At 47.3% G+C, this 27617-nt stretch overlaps 2 protein-coding genes and 1 long non-coding RNA gene across 3 annotated transcripts; 1 reads left to right on the top strand and 2 right to left on the bottom strand.

The window, feature by feature from the left end:
• LOC136355550 (uncharacterized) lies at nucleotides 1-1269 on the top strand. The gene has a single exon (XM_066308245.1). The coding sequence runs from the start codon at nucleotides 1-3 to the stop codon at nucleotides 1267-1269; it is 1269 nt and encodes a 422-aa protein (XP_066164342.1).
• Nucleotides 1270-17065: 15796 nt separating this feature from the next.
• Nucleotides 17066-19222, bottom strand: LOC4332395 (aspartic proteinase PCS1). The gene has a single exon (XM_015774543.3). It carries the CDS (start codon nucleotides 18677-18679, stop codon nucleotides 17336-17338), a length of 1344 nt encoding a protein of 447 aa, XP_015630029.1. The 5' UTR covers nucleotides 18680-19222; the 3' UTR covers nucleotides 17066-17335.
• A 7349-nt stretch (nucleotides 19223-26571) lies between these two features.
• Nucleotides 26572-27210, bottom strand: LOC136355549 (uncharacterized). The gene is made up of 2 exons (XR_010739820.1): nucleotides 27032-27210; nucleotides 26572-26955 (listed from the first exon to the last, which is right to left on the bottom strand). It is a non-coding gene; the product is annotated as an uncharacterized lncRNA (long non-coding RNA).
• Between the last annotated feature and the right edge of the window lie 407 nt (nucleotides 27211-27617).

The raw sequence follows: 27617 nt of genomic DNA, 5'->3' as shown, positions 1-27617 counted from the left end.
ATGGAGCTCACTTCGGAGCAAGAGCAACTCATCCACCGCAATGCTCAAGCTTCCAATGCAATTCTCTCCGCCTTGAGTCCGGAGGAGTTCAACAAGGTTGATGGGCTTGAGGAGGCCAAGGAGATATGGGATACTTTGCAATTGGCTCATGAGGGATCACCCGCCGTTCGTGAGGCCAAGATTGAATTATTGGAAGGAAGGCTTGGAAGATTTATGATGGATGACAAGGAGACACCACAAGAGATGTATGATAGGATGATGATCCTTGTCAACAAGATTAAAGGACTTGGGAGTGAGGACATGACAAATCATTTTGTGGTCAAGAGACTTCTCCGTGCATTTGGTCCAAGATATCCCACTCTTGTATCAATGATACGGGAAAGGAAAGACTTCAAGAGACTCACCCCAAGTGACATTCTTGGAAGAATTGTGTCTCATGAGATGCAAGAAGAGGAAGCTCGTGAAGTGAGGCAAATGGTGAAGAATGCCGCCATGATCAAAAATCAAGAAGTTGCTTTGAAGGCAAAACAAGAAGAAGAGTCAAGTTGTGAAGAAAGTGAAGATGAAGAGATGGCTTTTATTGTCAAGAGATTCAAGCACTTTCTTCGCAAGAGTGGCTATGGCAAAAGGAGGAAGGATGATGACAAGGGAAAGAGGCAATCAAAGAGGGCTTGCTTCAATTGTGGCGAATATGGCCACTTCATAGCCGATTGTCCCAAGTCAAATGAAGCTAAGGCTAAGGGAGGCAAGAAGAAGCCGGAGCGTGCTCATGTGGCAGAGGCACACATGGCGGAGGTGTGGTACTCCAGAGATGAAGAAGATCCAGAGGTCAAGCCCAAGCCCAAGCCGAAAGACAAGGTTGAAGGAGAAGGTGGTGTTGCTACCGTCGCCTTCAAGTCATCTTCTTCAAGCAATAAGCGTCTCTTCAACAACTTGAGTGATGACGACGATGACTTCTACCACTACTCTTGTTTCATGGCCCAAGGCCGCAAGGTGATGACTCAAAAGCCCTCTCACACCTCTCTTGATATTGATTCTAGTGATGAGGAAAGTGATAATGAATTAGATGATGTGCTTAAGAGCTTTAGCAAACCCGCTATGCAACATTTGGCTAAGTTAATGAGAGCTTTGGATAGTAAAGAACAATCTCTCGAAAGGCAAGAAGAATTACTTATTCTTGAGAAGAAAAGAAACCTTGCCTTAGAGGAGATCCTAGCTAAAGAATGTGCTAAAAATGAACAACTAGCTAATGAGCTTAATTTTTACTAATGGTTCTCTAGCTAGCCTTAGGAATGTCAATGAAACTCTTCAAGAGAAGTTTGCTAGTTTAGACAAAAGTCATAAAGATCTTGAAGTTCAATTTGACACTCTTTGGAATAGCACTTCTCAACCAAATGTGGTTTCTAATTCTTCCAACCCATCTACTAGCAATGGTTGTGCTAGGTGTTACAATATTGATTTGAACTCTCATGCTACTAATGTTGATGCTATGCAAGCTCTTAAGAAAGAGAATGAAAGGTTGGGCACATTGGTGAAATATGGATGCATGAAAACATACCATTCAAAAGATGCCCTTTACAAGACCATCACCGCTCATCCTAACAAGGATGGACACGGGCTCGGGTTTTCTGGTGGAAGTCCTGTGTCTAAGCGTGTGATGGTAAATGGGAAAGAATGCTTGATGTTTGTAAGAGAAGGAAAAGCTCCATAAGCAAGTGAGGTGACTTGTCCCCTCACTGGTCAGACACCCGGAAGTTCTAGGCAAAATGACCGGAAGTTCATGCCCTGTAAGACAGGAAGTTCCGGACATTTTGTCAGGAAGTTTCGGGCTTCTGATAGGCCGAAGGGGCTGACCGGAAGTTCCGGGTATAATGCCAGGAAGTTCCGGCCAGAGGGTCTTTACTATGATTCATATGTAATTTCCAAAAATTCAGAGGGCAAAGTGGTTGCTTATTTTAATGGGAATTACAATGATAAGTACCGCACTTGTGTGTGGGTGCCAAAGGCTTTGGTGACTAACATCAAGGGACCCAAACTTAGACAAGTTTGGGTTCCTAAATCCCAAGCTTGATCTCTTTTGTAGGCATACTTCTCCGGTGGCTCAAGTTGGGTTGTGGACAATGGGTGCACCAATCATATGACGGGAGAGAGGAGTATGTTTACAAGTCTTGAGGAGGAGGGTGGAAGTCGTGAAAATATTGTCTTTGGAGATGATGGTAAAGGAAAGGTAATGGGTCTCGGTAAGATTGTCATTTCAAAGAATCAATCTCTATCTAATGTCCTCCTTGTCAATTCATTAAGCTACAATTTATTATCCGTGTCTCAATTGTGTAAGTTAGGATTTAATTGCTTGTTTACCGATGTGGATGTGACCGTTTTTTAGGCGAGATGACTCTTCCATAGAATTTAAGGGTGTGTTAAAGGGTGATCTCTATCTCGTTGATTTCGACGTAGATAGAGTGAATCCGGAGGCATGCTTGATTGCTAAATCCTCTATGGGTTGGCTATGGCACCGTAGGCTAGCCCATGTTGTAATGAGGAATTTGGCATCTCTTCTAAAAGGGGAACACATTCTTGGTCTATCTAATGTTTCTTTTGAGAAAGATCGTGTGTGTAGTGCTTGCCAAGCCGGGAAGCAAGTTGGGAGTCCACATCCTATAAAAAACATCATGACTACAACAAGACCACTCGAGCTTCTTCATATGGATTTATTTGGGCTCGTGGCCTACATAAGCATTGGAGGTAACAAGTATGGTTTCATCATTGTTGATGATTTTTCACGCTTCACTTGGGTGTACTTTCTCCATGACAAAAGCGAAGCTCAAGATGTCTTCAAGCGCTTCGCAAAGCAAGCCCAAAACCTCTATGATCTCACTATCAAGAGGGTGCGAAGCGACAATGGAGGAGAATTCAAGAACACTCAAGTGGAGAAATTTCTTGATGAAGAAGGAATTAAGCACGAGTTCTCCGCCCCCTATAATCCTCCCCAAAACGGCATTGTTGAGAGGAAGAACCGAACCCTCATTGAAGCCGCAAGGGCAATGCTTGATGAGTACAAGACTTCGGATGTCTTTTGGGCGGAAGCCATGAGTACTGCATGTCATGCCATCAACCGCTTGTACCTCCACAAGATCCTAAAGAAAACCTCATATGAGCTCTTGAGTGGTAAGAAGCCTAATGTTTCATATTTTCATGTCTTTGGGAGCAAATGTTTTATTTTAAGTAAGAGGCCTCGCTCATCTAAGTTCTCACCTAAGGTGGATGAGGGATTCTTACTTGGCTATGAATCAAATGCATATGCCTATCGTGTCTTCAACAAAACCTCCGGTATTGTTGAAGTCACTAGGGATGTGACATTTGATGAATCTAATGGCTCCCAAGGAGAGCAAGTTGTTGTACATATTGTAGGAGATGTGGATCCAAATCAAGCTATAGGTACTAAGGCTATTGGAGACATACGACCAGTCGAGACGCAGGATGACCAAGAAGATAGGGATCAACCTCCGCGTCATCGACATCCAATAGCCCTACAAGTGCTGTGTCTGCTGAGCCGGAAGTTCCGGGTCCTATTGACTGGAACCTCCGGACATCTCCAGGCCCGGAAGTTCCGGGTTCTACAGTCCGGAACCTCCGGATCAGTGGCAGTGAAGACGTGCCAATGGCACAAGTGGATGGGATCGATGCTGAGGGCACTTTAGAGCATTCTGATCAGGCTTAGGTCCCCCCAGTGCACCATCCAAGGATACATCACATTGTCCAAAGAGATCATCCCGTTGACAACATACTTGGTGACATAAGAAAAGGGGTAACTACTCGCTCTCGTATCGCAAGTTTTTGTCAACACTTCTCGTTTGTCTCTTCTTTGGAACCAACCAGGGTGGAAGATGCGCTTGGTGATCCGGATTGGGTGATGGCTATGCAAGAGGAGTTGAATAACTTCACTCGCAATCAAGTATGGACTTTGGTGGAGAGACCCAAGCAAAATGTCATCGGCACCAAGTGGATCTTTCGCAACAAGCAAGATGAACATGGGGTGGTTGTAAGGAACAAAGCCCGGTTAGTTGCGCAAGGGTTCACCCAAGTCGAGGGTCTCAATTTTGGTGAAACCTTCGCACCTGTCGCTCGCCTTGAGTCAATTAGAATTCTTTTAGCCTATGCCGCTCACCATGATTTCAGGTTATTCCAAATGGATGTCAAGAGTGCCTTTCTCAATGGACCTATCTCGGAGTTAGTCTATGTGGAGCAACCACCGGGGTTCGAGGATCCAAAGTTGCCAAACCATGTGTACAAGCTCCACAAGGCGCTCTACGGGCTCAAACAAGCCCCTAGAGCTTGGTATGAATGTCTTCGAGATTTTCTTTTGAAAAATAGTTTTGAAATTGGAAAGGTGGATACTACTCTCTTCACTAAAAAATTTAAGAGTGATTTATTCATATGCCAAATTTATGTCGATGACATAATATTTGGTTCTACTAATGCCTCTTTTTGTGAAGAATTTAGTAGTATCATGACTAAAAGGTTCGAGATGTCTATGATGGGCGAGTTGACCTTCTTCCTCGGGCTACAAGTGAAGCAAGCACTAGTGGGCATCTTCATCTCTCAAACCAAGTACGTGAAAGACATACTCAAGAAGTTTGGGATGGAGGATGCCAAACCTATCAAGACGCCCATGCCTACTAATGGATACCTAGACCTCGACGATAATGGTAAATGTGTGGACCAAAAGGTATATCGCTCCATGATAGGATCTTTGCTTTACTTATGTGCATCTCGTCCCGACATCATGCTTAGTGTTTGCATGTGTGCCCGTTTTCAAGCGGAGCCTAAAGAGTGCCATTTGATTGCCGTCAAGAGAATTCTAAGATATTTAGTTCACACTCCTAATCTTGGCTTGTGGTATCCTAAGGGTTGTGGCTTTGAGCTTTTAGGCTATTCCGATTCGGATTATGCCGGGTGTAAGGTTGATAGAAAAAGTACAACTGGGACTTGTCAATTCCTTGGGCGGTCCCTTGTTTCTTGGTCCTCTAAGAAACAAAATTCCATTGCCTTATCCACGGCCGAAGCCGAATATGTTGCCGCTGGTTCTTGTTGTGCTCAACTCCTTTGGATGAGACAAACCCTAAAAGACTTTGGCTACAACTTCACCAAGATCCCACTCCTATGTGATAATGAGAGTGCCATCAAAATAGCCAACAATCCCATCCAACACTCAAGAACCAAGCACATAGACATTCGCCACCACTTCTTGAGAGATCATGAGACTAAAGGAGACATATGCCTTACCCATGTGAGAACCGAAAGCCAATTAGCCGACATTTTCACCAAGCCTTTAGATGAGAAAAGATTTTGCGAGCTTAGGAGTGAGCTCAATATCTTAGACTCTCGTAACATTAGGTGATGGGTGGTTGGCTAATTCATAGCCAAACATGTGTCACTAAAATGTAAATTAAAAAAAAGAGCTTTTGTGTCTTGAGATCACTTCTTGTGTAGAAGATGGTCTTGATACCAGGAATAAAGCTCAAACATTCCCTCTATTATCAAAAAACTTTTTGTGAAATTTTGCAAAAAAATTTATGTGTTTTTATTGCGAAAATTTGGTTTTTATCTCTTCTTGTGATGTATATTGACCATTGTTATGTAATGTTGATTGTTGGCTGGTCATATACATCATAAGTCTCTTTATGTCCATAGGTTTTCATTTCCAAATCTTTGAATTCTCATCTATTCCATTGAACTTGGGCCTGACTGCCCTCTGTTCTGTCAGGCCGGAAGTTCCGGTCACCCCAGTCCGGAACTTCCGGGGGTCGGGGGTATAAATACCCAGGGGGAGCCCGAGCCTGGTCTCTCTCTCCTCACTTCTTCTCCTCCCCGATTCCCAAACCCTAGCCGCCGCTATAGTGCTCCTCTCGGCGATTTTCTCTTCCAACCGTGGAAATTTGATTCCTCTCCGTGGAAATTTGATTCCTACCACATTGGTGGCTAGGAGGTTCATCCCGCGATCGATTTGCGATTTCCCCTCTCAAGGTAGCACTTTTGATCTTCTCTTTTGGTTCATCATGTTTTTGCCCCGATCTCTAAATATGTGAACCTAGGGAGAAAACCTTTTGGATAGAATTGTTCCTGCTACCTTGTAGATTGTCGATCTATAGGATTGTCACATGCACTGGCCTGGTTAAATCCTCTATTCTTCAGTTTTGCAGGCCGGAAATTCCGGTGTTCTTGGCCCGGAACTTCCGGTCTCTGTCCAGCCAGCCAGTAACCTTGATTTTGCTACTGTTTCATTTAACCATTGCACTCCAACCTTGTTGATTCTTGTTGCAGTGGTCATTATGCCTCGTGAGAAGAGACAGAAGCTTTCTCAAGATGTTCCTGCTGACTCAAGCCCCCCGGTTCGTGGTCCTAGGGGGAGATTGGGCAAAGAAAAAGTTGGAGATTTTTACAGTGGGAGTCAGATTCCGATCCATTCCAGGAGGGCTAGTAGCATTGTCATTCGTGATGCACCCCGCTCTCCCTCTCCAGCTGCATCTGACTCAGATGATGGTGGCAATGAGGATGAGCCTGGTTCTGAAAGCAATCCTTTGAGGCTATACAAGACAAGGGCTGTTGATCCTGATCCTAAACGCCCAAGAGTGAACTATCTGAAGAATCTACTCAAGTGTGGAAGGGACAGAATGGTTAGTCCTGATACTCTGCCAGCTAACTCTCAGGATGACAGATTCAGGACCTTGGTGTAGGTTGATTGGTATAACTCTGTGATCATGGGAAGATCTCATCCAGTGGTAGAGATGAAGTGGCTAGACTGGCAGTACATGTCCTCAAAGAACAACATAGTCTTCAATGAGGTACGCAAGGTGTGTGAGCGCAAGCACGTGGCAGATTTGTTGGCCTTGCAGTATTCCTGGAATGAGGAAGTGATTGGACAGTTCTACTCCACTGCTTTCTTTGGCACCACTAAGAAGGGGCTTGATTTTGTGAAGTGGACCATTCAAGGGCAGCAGTATAGGGTTTCTATGGCACAGTTTGCTGCAGCTTTGGGGTTAGATGATGATGACCTGAGTCGTCCACATATCTTTGTAGAGGATGCTCTGTCACCGACCAGCACTACCTTTATGTATGAGAAGGATGCTCCCAAGGATTGTTTGGGGACTACTCGAGGGTTGCGTCCATATTATAGAGTGCTGTACTCTATCTTCAGGTGGTCTTTGCTCCCCAAAGTGGGAGATGCTACAGCTCTTCCAGGTAGGCATGCACTCCTCCTTAGTCGCATGCGCTATAACAAGCCCGATTTCAGCATCATGAAGCTTATCTGGAGTGAGATCTATGAGACAGTGTGTGAGCCAAAGAGAGGCTTCATCTATGCTCCTTATATCATGAAGATGATTGAGGCCAAGACTGGGATTTGTTATTTCAAAGACAATCAACACAAGCCTTTCCGTCCTCATGCTCCCACTACTTCAGCTACTCCTACCACCAGAGTGACTCGTGCTTCCACCTCAGCTGCTCCTTCTTTCTCTGCTGCACCTCAGCGTTCTGAGTCTTCTTCTCCCATAAAGAAGGCTCTCAGGGCTATCTTTTGCATGTGTGCCAAGACAGCTAAGAGGTAAAGAAGATAGAGAGGCGTCAAAAGGAAGATTGGATTGCAACAGGCAAGGATGTCTCTGACATTTCTGATGATGAGTTTGTTGATCCTTTTGCTGCTTATGAGACTGCTCGAGACATTGCTAGTGATGAGGGTCCCTCTGGCACTTCTCGTTTCTTTAATGAGGAGTCCTCTCACTCCGAGGAGAGCAGTGATGATGAGGAGTCAGATGCCCCTACTGAGAATGCTCCTACAGATCCCAATGAGGCAGTGGATGCCGCCGGGCAAGACATCGACTCTCCTCACTCTGGCGACACTGAGATCATTCCTTCTGATGGCGATAATGATGAGGCTTGATCCTCTTCTTCCCTTGTGATTTTGTCTCTTTTTAGTGCATTGATGTCAAAGGGGGAGAAAATTGCAATCGAAGGGGGTCAAAATTTTGTTTTTGATGCTTACTGCCTGCTGTCTGTTTAATCCGGAAGTTCCGGATCCTCTTATCCGGAAGTTCTGGACCTGGCAGCTCCCTCGCCTTATTGTCATGTCAGCTTGTCCGGAAGTTCCTGGTATTTTATCCGGAAGTTCCGGACCTTGCAATCCTTTGGCCCCTATTCTTAAGAACTCATGGACATGTTCTAATTCTCTATTTGTGTGAATGTAATGGCTGTTAGATGCTCTTAGCTGCCCTTTATTTATACTCCTCTTCATTTATGCTATGAGTGTCTTATTTGTTGTTTGTGATGTGATGTTGATTTTATCTTTTTGAGTGCTCAACGTGTCGTATCTTTTGCATATAATATCTATTCTTACTGCTTTTTGCATCCCACGAATGAGTAGGGATGAAGGAAACTCTCCTCGGTTGCTCCCTTATATATATGCATATGAGCTCCACTCATATCTTCCATATGCATACATTAAGGGGGAGTTTCATTCACCTCTAACCATTCAAAACAAAATTCTTATCAATCTTTTGTAAGCTTTAACCATGTTATCATCAATCACCAAAAAGGAGGAGATTGAAAGTGCATTAATCCTCCTAGTGGGTTTTGGTGATTAATGACAAATGTGGTTAAGAGACTAATGAGCTCATTGAGTAGCTTTCAGGTGCATTAGTCCAAGGTGTGGAAGATGGATGCTTGGAGACCCCCCAAAAAGTACAAAATCAAAGCGGACCAGAACTCGAGAAGTGCATAGGATAGTTTATCTTCTGAAATCGAGTTTTTAGGAAAAACCGTACTATTAAGAGGGGTTCCAGGTGATGCTCTGAGATATATCAAGTGCTCTTAGTGTGAACCAAGTGTCAAGTTTCCCTAGGAGTTCTTTTTTTTTTTGCAAATACTCCATCTGTCCAAAAATGCAAGTCCGGAACTTCCTGTCTTCTAGGTCTAGAAGTTCCGGTCTTGTGAAAAAGATTTTCCTAAGTGTAGTCCGGAAGTTCCGGTCTTCCAGGTCCGGAACTTCCTGTCTTGTTTCCAGTTCAAATTTGTGAGTAACGGCTAGATGACGTCACCTAGCCGTTATACATATACAGTTCGTTTCCAGCTCGTTCCTCGGCCATTCCACTTTCACTTTTCGAACCTAGAGCTATTGCTAGCCTCTCCGAAGTGTTTCTTGTCTTTCCACTGAATCTAGAGCCTAATTCTTGTATGAAAGAGAGATTGAGAGGGAGAGAAGAAGATTTGGAGAGGTGTGAAGACTAGGATCTTGGGTGAGCACTTGGAATATCTCGTGGGTTGTCATCTGAGTGCTTATTACTCTTGGAGATGATCTCCTAGACGGTTAGGTGTCACCCGCGAGAATCCATTGCGTATTGTGGATGTCCCGGGTAAGTTTGTGAAGGATTTCCTCTCCTCCAAAAGGGAACGAGGTAAGTTAGTGAAGTTCTTGTGCTGAGATTCTAGAGGCTTTCCAAGTATAGCAACCCACACTTGTAGTGGATTTCTAGAAGTAGGTTGAGTTGGATCTTGGTGGTCACTCAATTCTAGAAATTTGCCTAGGGGTGTTTGGGGTTGAAGGCTGTGGATTTCCACTGGGGTTTTTGCACAAGTGAGGCAAGGGGTTAATCGAGACCCAGCTCTTTGGAGCTCCTCAACGGAGAGTAGGATCGCAAGATCCGAACTTCAAAAAAAAATCGCTCTTGTCTCTTTCTGTGATGTTTCTGTGAATGATTCTGTGATATATCCTCTGCTTAGAATACCTGTGCACCATCTTGTGAAGATTGGCTTAGTCTCCTGTTTCGAAATTTGAATTTCATCTCTGTTTTGTTACCCGGAAGTTCTTGTCTTAGAACACCGGAAGTTCCGGGCCTGGCAGGCCGGAAGTTCCGGAGTTCCTTACCAGGAAGTTCCGGGTCTGTTTGAATTTTACCGTTGCGATTTGTTTTTAAGATTTCAGGGACAACCTATTCACCCCCCCCTCTAGGCTTCATCAGCGCGTTCAGTGCGACCGCCGCTGTGGAAGCCGTCGTTGTCGAGGACGGCAACACCTGGAAGCTCTCGCGTGGGGGAGGACATGGGGCCGAGGGATGGAGAGGAGGGCGAGGTCGAAGCAGTCTTCCTCGGCAGTCCGCTCCTCTCAGCCCGCGTCGAGAAAGGCGGCAAGCCGCAGCGGAGCGGCGGGCAGCCATGCCAGGGATTGCTTTTTCTTTTCTTTTTTTTTGCGCGATGGCAGATTGACGAATAACGAGCAGTCTCGTTCGTTTTTGTCCCTCCGCGGTTGCTCGTAAATGGGCTGAATGGGCCGTCCTCGCCACGCTCGTGCGATGCGGAACGAAGGAAGCAGCAGCGCCGTGAGATGCCGATCGGATGATGGATCGACGCTGGATGTCCCTCTGACATTGTGCGCCTAACGTCAGACGATCTGCTTCCCGTAATCTCGTATACTCATGGGCACAATACAGTGACAAAACAATCGCAATTTGGCCGAGTTTAGTTTCAAACTTTTTCTTCAAACTTCAAAATTTTTCGTCACATCAAAACTTTCCTACACACATAAACTTTCAACTTTTTCATCGTATCGTTTCAATTTCGACCAAACTTTCAATTTTATCGTGAACTAAACTGTGGAGATTATGGATATCCCATATCTACACGGCGATGGTATTTGGACTGAATATAGGATACCGAATATAGGTAGAATATCTTATTTGTATCTCGGGTTTGTTTCTTAACTTGTACATCAAGGAAACACCTTGAGACTTAGTCGGTTACGACTGTATTTTATCTGTATCTGTATATTCCGTTAGGGATATAGATTATCTTTTGTAACACGGACTCCTTCCCATATATAAGGGGGGTCCGGGTGCCTCTAGGGGCAGAGGTTGATTTTCTCCAAATCATACAATCAATAATACACTCGGCGGATTCATCCCCGGACAGGAGTAGGGTATTACTTCTTGAATAAGAAGGCCTGAACCTGTATAAATCCTTTGTCTCCAAACCCATACACTTTTCCAGCTAGATAGCCACCCCCTTTTATTATTGCCGAAATCTAGTTTCGACAGTTGGCGCGCCAGGTAGGGGTAGCGTCAAGCTTTTCGCCGATCAGTGCAATGGGTTCCGTCTCCGGCATCGACGACCTCGTCTTCCCACCCGGGCAGACGTTTCGGTTCGGCAGCCTCGACTTCGTCACCAACAACTTCGGCAAGATCTCTCTCCTTGACTCGGTGTCAGTCCAGTCGGGAGAGAACCAGATTTCAGTCCCGTTTGGACTCCCAAACGCGGCTGAAAGTTACTTCAAGACCATCTCAATCGAGTCGGCTTCAAACCACTCGGCTGAGATCGCATCTTCTCCAACGACACCAGATCGAGATGATGGGGCTTACCCACCGGTCCTGATGAAGCTCCCCGACGATTTGGCTGCCATCTCCATCACGACAGCGTCTCCATCCCGCAGGCCTAGGCGGAAGTCGGCTTCTACACCGATTTCGCATGCTTCAGGGAAGTCGGCGTCATCCTCCAACCACTCGGCACGGTTTCGACGGATCAGCTGGATGGCTACTACAGCTCTCCCACCGTCGACTCGCGCCCCACCGACATCGTGGAGTACGACGAGTTTAGCTCTCGCTACAACGACCCGGATCTCGACGACTTCGATGAAAGCCTAGATGACAACTACACCCCTCTCTTCTTCGGCGTCTTCATGGCCAATAATGAGACGGAGGAGCAACGCCAAGCCCGGGAGACCGAAGTGCGTCGCGAGACTGAGCGTCGCCGACTGGAGGAGGAGCATCAAGCACAAGAACAAGAACGGCTACGGCGTGAGCAGCAGGAGCGTGAGCGGACTGCGAAGGAGGCTGAGGATCGACGGCAGCGAGCTTTGGAAGCAGGACGCCGAGCGCGTGATCTCATCGGTCAGCAAGATGTTGAAGGGACACCGGTTTTTCGCACCCCTCAACAGAATGCGGTTGCCGCGATCACCCTCCTCGACACCCTCCTCAAGGAAAACGAGCTCAATCAATCTGATCACGTCGTCAACATCCTGAACCAGACGAAGACCATGATTGCAGCTTCGGTCCCAGTTAACTCCGAAAGCGTCCACACGCCGACTGGCAGCCGAGTCCCCCACTTCCGATCTCATGACTACCGTCATCCAAGCCTCAGCATCACTGGCGCAGGATCCAATCGCAGGAGCAGGGGTCACGACGAGCGGTCCATTCACTCACCTCCCGACCATCATAGGGAGCGCCGAGTGGAACGGCCTCGCTCACCACCTCGTCGTCGCCCCGTCGATCTTCGCGACACAATCATACAGCGCCGAGCAGCTCGAGGCTATCATCATTCGCCGGACCGCCACGACGACGACCTTGACGGAGTAGCAGCCTTCACCGACGACCTGCGTCGAGTGGATTGGCCAGCCGGCTTCAAACCGACTGGAATAGAGAAGTACGACGGTACCACTAACCCAGAATCGTGGCTTACCGTCTACGGTCTCGCAATCCGCGCAGCAGGAGGAGACAGCAAGGCCATGGCGAACTATTTACCAGTGGCTCTAGCGGATTCCGCCCGATCTTGGCTCCATGGATTGCCCCGTGGTACAATTGGATCTTGGGCTGAATTACGCGACCACTTCATCGCCAACTTCCAAGGCACCTTCGAGCGTCCCGGCACACAATACGACCTTTACAACGTTATTCAGAAGTCCGGGGAATCCCTTCGAGATTACATCCGGCGATTTTCTGAACAACGTAACAAGATCTCCGACATCACCGACGACGTTATCATCGCCGCATTCACCAAAGGGATTCGCCACGAAGAATTGGTCGGCAAGTTCGGGCGTAAGCCTCCCAGGACAGTCAAGCTTATGTTTGAAAAAGCCAACGAGTACGCCAAAGCTGAAGACGCCGTCACCGCATCAAAGCAGTCGGGTCCCAGTTGGAAGCCAAACAAGGGTACGCCGGCCACGGGAGGAGGTGGAAGTAACAACAATAAGGACCGCAAGCGTAAGCCTGTGGAACTTGTTGCAACCGCCACCCATTCTTCTCGACAGCGTTCGCGCGTTAACACGTTCGACAAGATCATGAACTCCCAATGCCCGCACCATCCTAACTCCAACCACGTGGCCAAAGATTGTTTCGTCTACAAGCAGTTTGCGGAGCAATACACCAAGACTACAAGGAAGAATTCTGACGAAGAACAAAGCACGTCGAGGAAGAAGGACGACGGTGACACCCCGGCAGGATTTCAAGACCACCGCAAGGAGCTCAACCATATCTTCGGCGGCCCCCTGGCTTATGAGTCCAAACGGAAGCAGAAGTTGACTGAACGGGAGATCAATACTGTTCAGCCCGACACGCCCCAGTATCTTCGATGGTCAGAGATTGCAATCAAGTTTGACCGCTCGGATCACCCTGACCGAGTGGTCCACCCGGGGCGGTACCCCCTGGTACTAGACCCAGTGGTCCGTAATGTCAAGCTTCGCAGAACCCTCATTGACGGTGGCAGTGCGCTCAATATCCTCTTCGCCAAGACCTTGGATGATATGCAGATTCCTCGCTTTGAGCTAAAACCAAGCAATGCGCCTTTTCACGGAGTAATTCCAGGATTATCCGCAACTCCACTCGGCCAGATCACCCTCCCGGTCACCTTTGGCACTCGGGAAAACTTCCGCACAGAGAATATCAGCTTTGAAGTCGCCGATTTCGAGACAGCATACCATGCCATACTCGGACGCCCGGCGTTAGCCAAGTTCATGGCCGTCCCGCACTACACTTACATGATGATGAAGATGCCTGGTCCCCGAGGAGTCCTAGCCCTACGAAGCGACATCAAGCAAGCCGTCACATGCGACAAGGAGAGTTGCGACATGGCCCAAACCCGCGAGATGGCGTCTGCCCGAGAGGATATCCGACTGGCTGCAGCCACGGCGAGCGAAGGAGAAGTGCCCGCTACCAAGATTTCAAAGAGTGGAGAAAGCGAAGCCAAGACTAAAAAGATTCCCCTAGATCCTTCTGATTCTACTAAAACTGTTGTAATAGGCGCCGAGTTAGATTGTAAATAGGAAAGCGCGCTCATCACCTTTCTTCAGAACAATAAAGATATCTTTGCATGTAAACCATCTGATATGCCCGGTATTCCTAGAGAGGTGATTGAGCACTCCTTACATGTCAAAGAAGATGCCAAGCCTATCAAACAACGACTCCGCCGATTCGCACAAGACAGGAAGGACGCGATCAAGGAGGAATTAACCAAGCTGTTAGCAGCATGCTTCATTAAAGAAGTCCTTCATCCCGACTGGCTGGCAAACCCGGTTCTAGTTCGGAAGAAAACAGGGCAATGGCGCATGTGTGCTGATTATACTGACCTCAACAAATCTTGCCCTAAGGATCCTTTTGGGTTGCCTCGCATTGACCAGGTAGTCGACTCGACCGCCGGCTGTGAGCTTCTCAGTTTTTTGGACTGCTACTCGGGGTATCATCAGATCCGACTAAAGGAATCCGACTGCTTGAAGACTTCATTCATCACGCCCTTTGGGGCATACTGCTACGTCACCATGCCGTTCGGACTGAAAAACGCAGGAGCAACTTATCAACGTATGATCCAGAGATGCTTCTCAACGCAGATCGGTCGCAACGTTGAAGCCTATGTGGATGATGTAGTCGTCAAGACCAAGCAAAAGGATGATTTGATCTTGGATCTAGAAGAAACCTTCGCGAGCATCCGCGCTTTCAGGATGAAATTAAACCCTGAAAAGTGCACCTTCGGAGTACCGTCAGGGAAGCTGCTTGGTTTTATGGTGTCTCATAGGGGCATCCAAGCCAACCCGGAGAAAGTTACCGCTATCCTCAACATGAAACCGCCAAGTACCCAGAAAGATGTTCAGAAGCTGACTGGATGCATGGCGGCGCTCAGCCGATTTGTTTCAAGACTTGGCGAGCGGGGGATGCCCTTCTTTAAGCTACTAAAGAAAACAGACAACTTCCAGTGGGGACCCGAAGCACAGAAGGCCTTCGAAGATTTCAAGAAACTCCTCACCGAGCCACCGGTCTTAGCCTCACCACACCCGCAGGAGCCGTTGTTGCTGTATGTAGCAGCCACCTCCCAGGTTGTGAGCACAGTCTTGGTCGTTGAGCGCGAGGAAGAAGGCCATGTCCAGAAAGTCCAGCGACCGATTTACTTTGTCAGCGAGGTCCTATCCGACTCCAAAACGAGGTACCCTCAGGTTCAGAAGCTGTTATATGGTATTCTAATTACTACCAGGAAGCTATCTCACTACTTTCAAGGTCACTCGGTAACGGTGGTCACATCATTCCCACTCGGTGATATACTGCACAACCGCGAAGCAAACGGACGGATTGCTAAGTGGGCTTTGGAGTTGATGTCTTTGGACATATCATTCAAGCCCCGAATTTCAATCAAGTCCCAAGCGTTAGCTGATTTTGTCGCCGAGTGGACCGAGTGCCAGGAGGATACCCCCGCGGAGAAGATGGAGCACTGGACCATGCATTTTGACGGATCAAAACGACTTTCAGGCACTGGAGCAGGACTTTCCTTGACAGCCGATGATTTCCTTGACAGGGAGAACGCCGTGCGCCACCATCTCCTTCAGGTTCTCCTCCGTCACGTCGGACGGCGCCCATTGGCCTTCAAAGCTTTCGCCCATTGGCCTTCAAAGCTTTCTTTTTCTTCTGCCATCGATTTTACCCGAATGCGCTGATTTGATTCGAGGGATGGCTGGGGAGAGGTGAGGGATTGAGGCGGTGGATCACGGGAAGGATTTTGATGAACTTTTTGAAGGTGGATTCGAGTGGAATGGTGAACCCTAGTTTGCCGGCGCAGCTCTGTACTGTAGCAGGGATTGGGGAAAATGGCGAGAGTTCCGGCGGGGAAGACGAAGCGTCGCTTCAATCTCGGGATTTCTTGTTAAGGGTATCGGAGGTGCGAATGGGCTTAGGCCTGAACAGTACCTCAGCCCAATACTTTTGACAGCGTGGCCCATTGTGTTCCTTAGAGACTTAGGCATTTTTTGCTTTGGCAATTTATGCGCACAATAGTGTTGCCCAATGCTGATAAAATCCTTTTTTATGCGGTCATATAATTCTTTGGAATTATTGCAATGCAAATTAAAAGGTGCCCGACAGAAAGGCGTTATGCTGTTTTTGTAAGCTTTTTTAGGCTACAAAAGCTGTCTGGGTTAACTTGGAATGGCTTGTTTTTACCATAGTCATTTCCTTGGTATGTTATATGCCTGTTTTCATTATGGTAAATAGTCATAGCCTAGGCTATTAGACTTGTTCATTACCATAATTTTTATAATACTTGGTGGGTAATCTTTAGAGTTTTTTATTCGGATGCCTGTCAAGTATGTTCATTCGTGGACCTTTTAGAGTGTTAACCACTCGGATTCCTTTTATTATGACCAAAAAGCAGTCGGCAAGAATGCCTCTTTAGGCGCCGCGTCTGCTTTTGTCATATGATGCACGATTGTGCTATTATTTTGTTCTCAACTATATGTTTAGTTTGTTAACTAATCACATAGTTGGGGGCTACACCTAATTAGGTGCATCTATTCGATGCACCATATTCTTTATTTTTTCGCCCTTTACAGTCTTCGTCTTCGCTACTCGGCAGGCCTTAGCATGAAAAATTTGAAGCACTCGGATTATTATCTTTGAGAAGGCTATGATGGTTGACTGCAAAGGTCTCGGGGGCTACTGTGGAGATTATGGATATCCCATATCTACACGGCGATGGTATTTGGACTGAATATAGGATACCGAATATAGGTAGAATATCTTATTTGTATCTCGGGTTTGTTTCTTAACTTGTACATCAAGGAAACACCTTGAGACTTAGTCGGTTACGACTGTATTTTATCTGTATCTGTATATTCCGTTAGGGATATAGATTATCTTTTGTAACACGGACTCCTTCCCATATATAAGGGGGGTCCGGGTGCCTCTAGGGGCAGAGGTTGATTTTCTCCAAATCATACAATCAATAATACACTCGGCGGATTCATCCCCGGACAGGAGTAGGGTATTACTTCTTGAATAAGAAGGCCTGAACCTGTATAAATCCTTTGTCTCCAAACTCATACACTTTTCCAGCTTGATAGCCACCCCCTTTTATTATTGCCGAAATCTAGTTTCGACATAAACACACCCTTTAACTACTCCGTACACTACTACACACGCCAGCAGTGATGTGAAGCACAGCAGGTGATCGGAGAGACCATCTCTAATACTAGGCCTCTACACTCTTACTTGGCCACGGCGAGTTCTCGCCATGGACGACGCATCGATTAGTACTGTAAAGCCTACGCGCCGGCGCCGAGGCGCTGGGTGGCAAGGTCGCAGCGCGCTGGCGCGAAGCCGACGCGGCCGTTCTGGAGGTCGTACTCCACCCACACGTTCTGCTGGTGGTGGTGCCCGATCACGTACGCCGACATGCCGGCCATGTCCGAGTTGCCGAACGTCAGGCACCACACCGCCTCCGCGCCCCCCTCGCCGCGCCGCTCGCCTGGCACCATGTACAGGAGCTTCTCCCCGGACACGGCCACCTCCGCGCCGCGGAGTACGAGGCCCACCTCCGGGAGGAGGCCGCTCGCCGCCGCCACCCGGGCCTCCGGCCCGCGGAAGCACGCGTCGAACGCGCCCTGGAACACGAACCCTGGCTCTCCCAGCGGGGCCAGGAGCAGGCGCGCCTGGCTCGTGAACTCGGCCTTGAGCGCCGCGTAGGCGTCGGCGAGGAGGAAGGTGAACTGCGTGCCGGAGTCCACCATTGTCTGCCCGGCGCCGGTGTGGTCCGGCGTGAGCACGGACTTTGGGATGGGGAGCAGCGCGCAGCCGACGCGGATGCCCTCCAGCTGCACGGAGTATGCCACCCGGTCGAAGTACGGCAGCGGCTGGGAGATCTCGATCAGCGGCGTGTAGTTGAGCGGCGGAGCCACGCCGCCGTCGTCGCCGAGGAGGAGGACGCCGGGGCCCTCGCCTGGGGCGATGCAGTAGGCGAAGCGACGGGTGCCCGTCTGCGTCACGAAGGAGAGGGTGCCCCGGTTCATGCCGAGGAGGCCGGTCGCCGCCTCCGAGACGTCCGTGCCGGTGCCGTTGCTGTTGGTGGCGGTGGTCGACGAGTAGGAAGTGATGCAACCGAAGTAGGCGCCCACGGCCACGGGCGGGGCGCCGCCAGTGAGGAGGAAGGTGTCGGTGGCGAGGACCCCGTCGGCCGAGGAGGCGTCGGCGTAGGAGAGGGAGACGCGGCAGGCGTTCGACGGCGGCGTGTCACAGAACGGCGGGACGGGGAGGTCGCGGCCGCGCCACTCGCACGCCGTCGACGGGCAGGGGACCGCGCCGTACGAGGAAGAACCCGACGCGTTGAACGCCGGGGTCAGCGGCGGCGCGTAGCTCCCGTTGCAGAGCAGCCACGAGAGCTCGCTGCCGGTGTCGAGCACCATCGTCACGTTCTGCGGTGGCGTGCCGACGGCCACCGGCACCGTCAGGCTCACATTGTGCCGGAACCGGAGCCTGTTCGCCGCCGGCGCCTCCAACTCCACCTCCTGCACCCGCACCTGCAGCGGGAGGACCGTGCCCGCCGGCGACCTCCCTTCTCCGCCGCTCGCAAGAAAGACGCAGAGGCAGAGCAGAACAAGAGACGCCTCCATGACGCGCGCGCGCGGCCGGCCAACGCAGCCACCCTTACGTTTTACCTCTCAAAAGCGCGCGTTAAGCGAGACCAAACTCTGCAAGAATGCAAACGGCAACGCACTCTGGTTAATTCATCGGATGCACCAGCATCCGGCAATTACACCATCACTACACCTTCTCCTCCTCCTCCTCCTCCTCGTGGCATCGACATCTCCATCATTAGCGTCACCTTCGCGAGCGTTTTGATCTTTGCAGATGTGTGTGTTTGGTGTAGCAGAGCAGTAGAGCAGCACAGTACACTACGCCTACTCGCCATGTTGCATGGTCCTTTCCTTCACCCTGGGGCGGGCTGGTCCCGTGCGTGCGTGTGGGGGGCTCTGCAGCTGCAAACATGTACAGGAGGTGAAGTACTACGTACTTCTACGTGGAGGGATCACGGATCTCATCTCATAAATACGCTAGTCCGGCCGGGGCAGCGAGGACTTTCAGCACAGATGCTCGTTGTCGATGGCACCATCCGTTGTTAAGTTTGTCAAAGGAGATCTTTCTGTGTTACTATTGGCTCCAGTTCATCCTGTCTGCGGTTGAGAACTCCCAGGTCGATAGCTGGATTCTATGCCATGGAACACCGAAAGACCGAACGCACTGGCCAGCTTGCGCAGATGTTTCAGTGCCTTGAGTTCAAAACCGAACTAGAGCGAAACGCTACTAGCTGAATCCTCGGTCCTCCGTAGGGGTGAGACGGTCATGAAAATTCCCAAGCGAATGCCCGCTTATTTCTGATTTTTATCAGTCAAGCAATGTGAAAATAGTTACTTACAGAACAAAAATAAAAATGAAAATAGTAAATTATATGAATAAAGAAATGAAAATGATTTCTCTGTTTACCGACGTTTCCAAATTTTACCATAATTATAAATTTTTATATTATAGTAATTACCGTTAATATTTATGGTCCGTATTTGACCCATAATTTAGAGGCATGTTAACTTCTCAACCAAATCCCTAACTTAAATACTCCCTCCATTTCATAATGTAAGAGTTTCTAGCATTGTCCACATTCATACATTCATATGGATGTTAATGAATCTAGACATGTATATGTGATTGGATTCATTAACATCCATATGAATGTGAACAATGCTAAAAAGTCTTACATTGTGAAACGGAGGAAGTACATGATTAAAAGGAAGTCAATTTATAATTTATATAGTGCAACCTTGAATTTATTTTGGTTGGAAAATTTTGCTACATAACACCTAAAACTTGTCTAACTTGCTGATAGACATCGAAAAAACGTGTCATGACTAAAAGACATCCAAAAAACTGGTGGTTTGCCAGAGAACAATTTCGAATCAATTGAAGAGATAATTTTTTAAGAAAGACGAGAATGTATTTAGTACCACATACTTCAAACAAGGCGTTAAAATAAAAGTTTAGAAATTACGCAACTCTAAATTTGCCATCACTTCAAGTACATCACTAGCATATATCGTATTCCTTATTCACTCCATCCTCAGATCAAAAGCTTTCGATCTTAGGGGTTTTCTCGTCCTTTTGAAGAATTCATTTCTCCAATTGAGCCAAAAGTATCTTCTAACAAATTACCATTTTTTTAGAGTGTCTTTTAGCCGTAACACGTTTGTACGATGTTTCCCAGCAAATTAAATAAATTTTGTGTCATTTAGCAAATTTTGTCATAGTTATGCAAAGTTAAATACATGATTTTACAGTTAATTATTTTTGAATTTTTATTACAGTACCATATTTCAATTGATACCAACAAGTTTCCGTCAATATAATTCTTCTTTTTTATTTTTTGATACAATTTTCTTTTCCAGATTTATCGTTCTCGATTCTATTTTTTAAAATGGTTATGAAAATGATTCAACATTTTTTCCACTGTTTTCATGCCTACTCCTGAGTCATGACCAGCTTCGCTACGCGCCTACGCCGAATCCAGAGCCCAGCAATGATACTTGTTCCATGGGGGCCATACTGATCATGAGATGCCGACGGGCGCCTTATGATTTTTGCGTCGCATGTGGCGTGCTCCGCGACATGGACCGGATCACTGCACTGGACGGGATCGATCACACTGGGCTCTTTGATTATTGGCTTTGCCAACTCTAGCTGCCGAGATGGGAGATTGGGAGCACGTTTCCCTTACGTGAAAGTAAAGTGAACTCCTCGTTGTTGTACGAAGCATTCGCGGATCTGGCCTTCTCCGGTCTCCCGGTCTCGTCCCTTCGGCGTACTCCTCTCTCGATGCCGTCACGCTTGACGACACCAAGAGAGGAGGACAGAACACCGTGCAGGGAGAAAACGGCCTGTGCCTTCACGTACGCACAGTACGCCGCTAATTTTGATTCTTCGAGATTAAAATGGAAATCCTTGTGTAGACTTGGGGTATTCCACGAAAATCAAATCTATCATCTCCTATGATAAATGGATCTAATACGAGATACAATACATCTTAGTATTATCAATGTGTTGACTCATGATATTGCACATAAATCAAATGTATTCCTCCCGTCCTATAATAAACAATAGGATATGATATACTCCCTACATCCCATAAAATACCAACCTAATACTGATATGACATATCCTAGTTTGTTTAGATTCGTAGTATTAGTGTGCATCATATTTGATAATATGTTGGTTTTCTATTAAACGGAGGAAGTATCTTCTAAAATAAACTTAACAACATAATATAACATAATATGAGATGTGACACATAATGTGTTGAACTTATTTTTATCTTAAAATAAACAACGAGATATGATACATTTTAGCACAATCAATCGATCATATACCGTATGTTGGGCGTATGTAGGGACGAAGGTAGTAAGAGATAATGTCAAATTCAAAGCTGGAAAGTCGCCGTGGTTCGGTTCGGCTCCACGAATGATTAGAGCCGTACTACGTTGGCCCCTCCCAGACCAACAGACGACCACTATCCTGCTTCATTTAGCCCAAAACAGTAGCCACGTACACGGCAATCATGCACAGTTTTTAAAGCCCCGGTGCAAGCCAGTCTGGCACGAGGGAGGACAAGAGGATGTCACAAAGCAAGCAGAATCATCCAATCTCTCCCCCTGCTTGACATAGATTTTGAGCCGTACTTGCACCAATTATATGCCGCCTAATTTCTGCAATCCATCGCTGGTGATTGGAGGCAAGGGTACACAATGGAGGGTAATTCAATACTTGGACGCTGCAAAATGATGTCGGCACGTTGGGGAGAGAGGGGCCAAACCAGCAAGCAAAGTGGAGCTAACTTTCAGAAAACATGGAGCCTCACCAAAGCATTTGCAAGGACACACGCAGGGTGTAGTAGTAGGACTATTGGTTCTGAAATCTGGAGCAAACCATTTAGAATAACCAAAAGGCTCGCGCTGTATTTGCACATTAGCACCCGTCGAGTCCACTCCGACAGTGTTGTGTTCACAGCAGAGCACCTAGCCCAGCCATGCTGGCATGCTGCCAAAACAATCACAGCTGCATTGTGAGTTTGATTTAGATTATTGGACGGATTATTATCACTGATTATCTACTTACTATAGGAGTAAATTATTTTTTAAAAAAATTAATAAATTATCAGGATTATGGATACCACATACCTAATAGTAGTAGACTAAATCTCGGCAGGACCCACAACATACCATGTCCTATACGGAAATAACATGCGGATATAGGAGTAGTTCCGGATAAGGAAAGACAACCAGAGTTCTACATGGAAACGACAAGGACTACTCGGATTGTATCCATATTGGTTTCCCTAGTTCTACTTGGACAAGGAGACACCTATGGGTATAAATACAAGACCCCCTAGGAAGAGAGGAGACACGAGACAATCAACACCTACCACAGTCAACATACAGGGAACAACAGAAGCCACAACATACAAGCCAACATACGCCAAGACAAGACGCCGGATATTGACTTCGGAGATAGGTACGGCTAGTCCCCTGCGGTGTCTCCAGATACTGTCAGTAGAGACGAAAGCGTTATCTTTGATCTTGCCGGACACGAACTCGAGGAGGAAAACTACCCTGTTCTCGACTATGAGTCAGACCTTCAGACCGCTATGTCGATAACAGTTAGATAGGCAACCCCAAATATTGTACTGGTGCGATTATGGTGAATAAGAGTAATACCGGCTTCGGCCAACAGGATGTAGGGTTATTACCTGACAATTCAGGGGCCCGAACCTGTATAAAAATCCCTGTCTCCGTCTCTTTTACCTCAGTCTCGTGTATATCCTAGTACCAACGATCCCCATACCATGCAAATACCGGAATCGCGACATCAAACGTCGACAGTGGCGCGCCAGGTAGGGGACTTTGGTGCTTCAGGATTTCGACGAGATGGGTTTAAGAGATGGATTCTCCGACAACAAGCTACTCGACGACTTCGGCTGTGGGGAGGTCTAACCCGACCGGAGTTTGCCTTCCGACGAGATCGGAACCATCGTCATCAACTATTCGATCCGACGAGATCGATCAAGCTTCAAGACGTCACCGCCGCGGAGAACAACAGTTCAATGTTGTCGATCGTGAGGCCTTGGCCCGATTGATTACTTTGAAACCACGTCGCCGCCAAAAATCTAATCAGATTATCCATCTACATCATCAGAGGTAATTAGTAAGATTGATTATTAAATTGATCTACTAATTTTGTAGATACATCCGGCATGTATCTACAAAGGTATGCAATATTTTATATGCAATTTACCGTACCTATATTCAGATCATACAGCATTGTCAGATCCATGTTATGTTTACCTAGAGCATGTTTTTTATACAATATCTATTATACGAGTGTTTTCGGTGTTAGGCCGAGAACAGTTTAACGCTGGGGGCTCGCTCTATTTTCTTCCGTATAAATCATGCTTGTTTACGGTTTACATAATGCCTGATATTTACATCTGCTCGTTATATCCTGATAATGCTAGAAGATCCATACAGTTTTTTGAGTACATACTCGATATTATATGCTATATGTCTTGCCTTCTAGAAAATATTTTTCAGGAACAATTGAGCACTCGAGTAGGTTGTGGTCAAGTACACCGCATTATCGAGAACGACCTCGACAAATGCAGAGTCGTCGCGCCCAACCTACCAACGAAGACCGGCGACCTATCTCATAGCACCGGCCATGGCTGGACTACTCAAGAAAAGGTTGTTAACGGATAATTCCTCGCAAACGCCGTCGGCTTGATCACCCGACATGATTGCGAACGAACATCCGGATATGCTACAAGTTGGGTGTGTGAGTCATGCTGGCCACATGAGACGCACATGTAATAAACCAACTCTAGCACTTCCATTGGTGTTCGAGAGATGATTCTACTCGCTCGCTGGTTCTCAAACCAGTACGTAGCAATCTCTCGCACCGCAACCTCCATTGGTGTTCGAGAGATAATTCTACACGTTCGCTGGTCCTCGAACCAGTACGTAGCACTCTCTCGCACCGCAACCTCCATTGGTGTTCGAGAGATAATTCTACACGTTCGCTGGTCCTCGAACCAGTACGTAGCACTCTCTCGCACTGCAACCTTAGATGGTCGAGGTACGACTACAGCAATAACGCAGCGGTCCTCGTACCACGACTTCAAATGATCGAGAGACATCTACTCACTGGTTCTCAACTAGTCAATCGTAGCGATCTCTCGTACATTTCCACTTCTAGTGGTCGAGTTTAGACTACACCTGGTCCTCGACCAGCGGTGTAGCGATTCTCCCACTATTTCTACTTCTAATGGTCGAGTTTAGACTACACCTGGTTCTCGACCAGCAGTGTAGCGATTCTCCCACTATTTCCACTTCTAGTGGTCGAGCTTAGACTACTACCTGGTCCTCGACCAGTGGTGTAGCGATTCTCCCACTATTTCTACTTCTAGTGGTCGAGCTTAGACTACTACCTGGTCCTCGACCAGTGGTGTAGCGATTCTCCCACTATTTCCACTTCTAGTGGTCGAGTTACGACTACTACCTGGTCCTCGACCAGCGGTGTAGCGATTCTCCCACTATTTCCACTTCTAGTGGTCGAGTTACGACTACTACCTGGTCCTCGACCAGCGGTGCAGCGATTCTCCCACTATTTCCACTTCTAGTGGTCGAGTTACGACTACTACTTGGTCCTCGACCAGCGGTGCAGCGATTCTCCCACTACCTCTACCTCAACAAGTTGATATCAGGTACACAATGTCGCCAAGCATTTTACCCAGAGATCCCTTACCACAAAGACACCTAGCGTTGAAACCTATCCTCATGTCCCTTTACGCCGTCTTGACAAGGACTCCGAGGAACCTAAGGAAACTTCGGCTGGGGATGCCCAGAGCCGATAAGGCCTTGTCGGATCCTGTAGAGACAAAAGTCCATGTAAGATCTGGTCGTGTAAGAGTTCTCGCCGTGCGTATTAACCAAGCCGTATAATCAGAAATTGGGTTTTCCAACTTCACGGCTGGGGGCTAGGATCAGTGCTTGTTCAACCGAGGCAGGTCAAAGGTCCAAGAGCCTTATCTCCCGAGAACGATTCTCCGATGACAAGGCTGGGGGCGGAGAGTGTATAACTCAACAAACTGACTGATCGAAGTCGGTAAAAGAGTAGACGCTCATGTGCAAAACATTGGTCTGTAAATTCAATTCATTTTTAGTTTTTCATATATATTATAACATGTCACCCTTTAAGCGTTCGCTCGGGGGCTATTTCTATCTAATACTCTTTTCTGAGTATTGATTTCAGGAAAATTCTATTCGACATTATCGAAAGCTCCATGTCTCTATGGTTCTACACCAAGATCGACTAAGGCGAGTACGACAAATATTGACAAGGCTCCGTCGCAGACTCTACGCCTACTCGATTACTCGAGAACGGTTGGTGGATCTCGACAAGGAATACGGAATGAAGAGATGGTGTACCCGCCGAGATAAACTTCTTGACTTCAATCCAAATTCTCGATTACAGCAAGACGGGAGACTTAGTCGTATGCTCTGTACTTTCTTGGTTCACATCGGAGATGGACTCAGACAAACCCTTTAGGTGCCTGCACGAGGCTGATAAAGGAAGTCTAACGTTATCTCTGAACTCACCGATAACGGTCACAAGAGCTCGATAACAGTTCCTCCAAGGTCTGCAGTTGAGAATATGAACTCGCTCATTTGCATTGAAGTCGGGGGCTACTATCAGGGTTATGGATACCACATACCAAATAGTAGTCGACTAAATCTCGGCAGGACCCACCACATACCATGTCCTATACGGAAACAACCTGCGGATATAGGAGGAGTTCCGGATAAGGAAAGACAACAAGAGTTCTACATGGAAACGACAAGGACTACTCGGATTGTATCCATATTGGTTTCCCTAGTTCTACTTGGACAAGAAGACACCCATAGGTATAAATAAAAGGCCCCCTAGGAGGAGAGGAGACACGAGACAATCAACACCCACCACAGTCAACATACAGGGAACAACAGAAGCCACAACATACGTCAAGACAAGACGCCGGATATCGACTTCGGAGATAGGCACGGCTAGTCCCCTGCGGTGTCTCCGGATACTGTCAGGAGAGACGAAAGCGCTATCTTTGATCTCATCGGGCACGAACTCGAGGAGGAAAACTACCCTGTTGTCGACTACGAGTCAGACCTTCAGACCACTATGTCGACAACAGTTAGATAGGCAACCCTAAATATTGTACTGGTGTGATTATAGTGAATAAGAGCAAAACCGGCTTCGGCCAACAGGATGTAGGGTTATTCCGTGACAATTTAGGGGCCCGAACCTGTATAAAAATCTTTGTCTCCGTCTCTTTTACCTCAGTCTCGTGTATATCCTAGTACCAACGATCCCCATACCATGCAAATACCGGAATCGCGACATCAAACGTCGACACAAATAGCTTGAAATAAGTTATCTAAATAATATAATGCAGCAGAAGAAAGTTTTACGAGAGGACGTATTTTTCGAAGCATAGAGTAAGTAACCTGTTTCAATAATCCGGGGAATGAGCTGAAAAGAACAAGGCCAGATCTTCTCTTCCTAAGCCTTTCTGAGAAGATACGTACGCAATCCTTGCATCTGAATTCGGATACAGATTTGGCAGATGAGATTGAACTGTCCCAGGGCCTATTGTCTGTGGCTCATTCAGCACAGCGAGCAATTGTCTGTGGCTCATTCAGCAGCAGTCGTTCTCGCGGCGCACGCGCTCGCAGTGACGGCCAGGACGAACGCTGAAAGTTGTCCAGGTCCACCGATACAATTCCAAAACCATTGAGCCATCCTGCCAAGCATTTTCCCTGATGAGTACTTAGTACCAAAGCCAGCCTCAACCTCTGGTACCTAACAGGAAAGCTTACCTCAAAAGAAGATGAGCGTCCATAATGGCAGGGAAAGCGAAGGGCGTTCTACTGCTCATCATACATGGCCTCCTGGAAAGAATGGGTCCAGTCCCGATTGACCTGACAACTGCCTTTCAATCTTGGTCAGAAGCTCTTAGGCTGAGATACTTCTAAAAATGGACCCCCAAAGCTTCGACCATTACCTAGACCAGTAGCAGTACAGAATACCTCCATGGATGCTCCAGCAGGATGTTTAATCAACCGACATTAGATGATGTAGAATGCTCAACGAACAAGAGAACAGCATTTCATCTAATGTAGGTAACAGGCTTGTGGGAAATTCATGTAGCCCTGCAACTCAGAATTTGACAATGGCAAGATGTTAACAGATGAACACAATTAGCAGGTGATACTTCAGAAGATTCTATGAGGTTTCAACTTTCATAGGATATATCTCCCCTGCCGACAAAATGCCCCCACAATGCCATCAAGTAACTGATATTAAATTACTGTTAACTATAGAACATTGGAAACAAACAGGCATCATCCTGAACATGTTTGCCATTCAACTAGAGAACCTTGTCAAAGCTACACATGGGTCCAC

Source organism: Oryza sativa, chromosome 3, assembly GCF_034140825.1.
Source record: "Oryza sativa Japonica Group chromosome 3, ASM3414082v1".
In the NCBI taxonomy this organism is placed as follows: domain Eukaryota; kingdom Viridiplantae; phylum Streptophyta; class Magnoliopsida; order Poales; family Poaceae; genus Oryza; species Oryza sativa.
The sequence above is the reverse complement of the archived record's forward strand: the minus strand, read 5'-3'. Positions and strand labels throughout refer to the sequence as shown.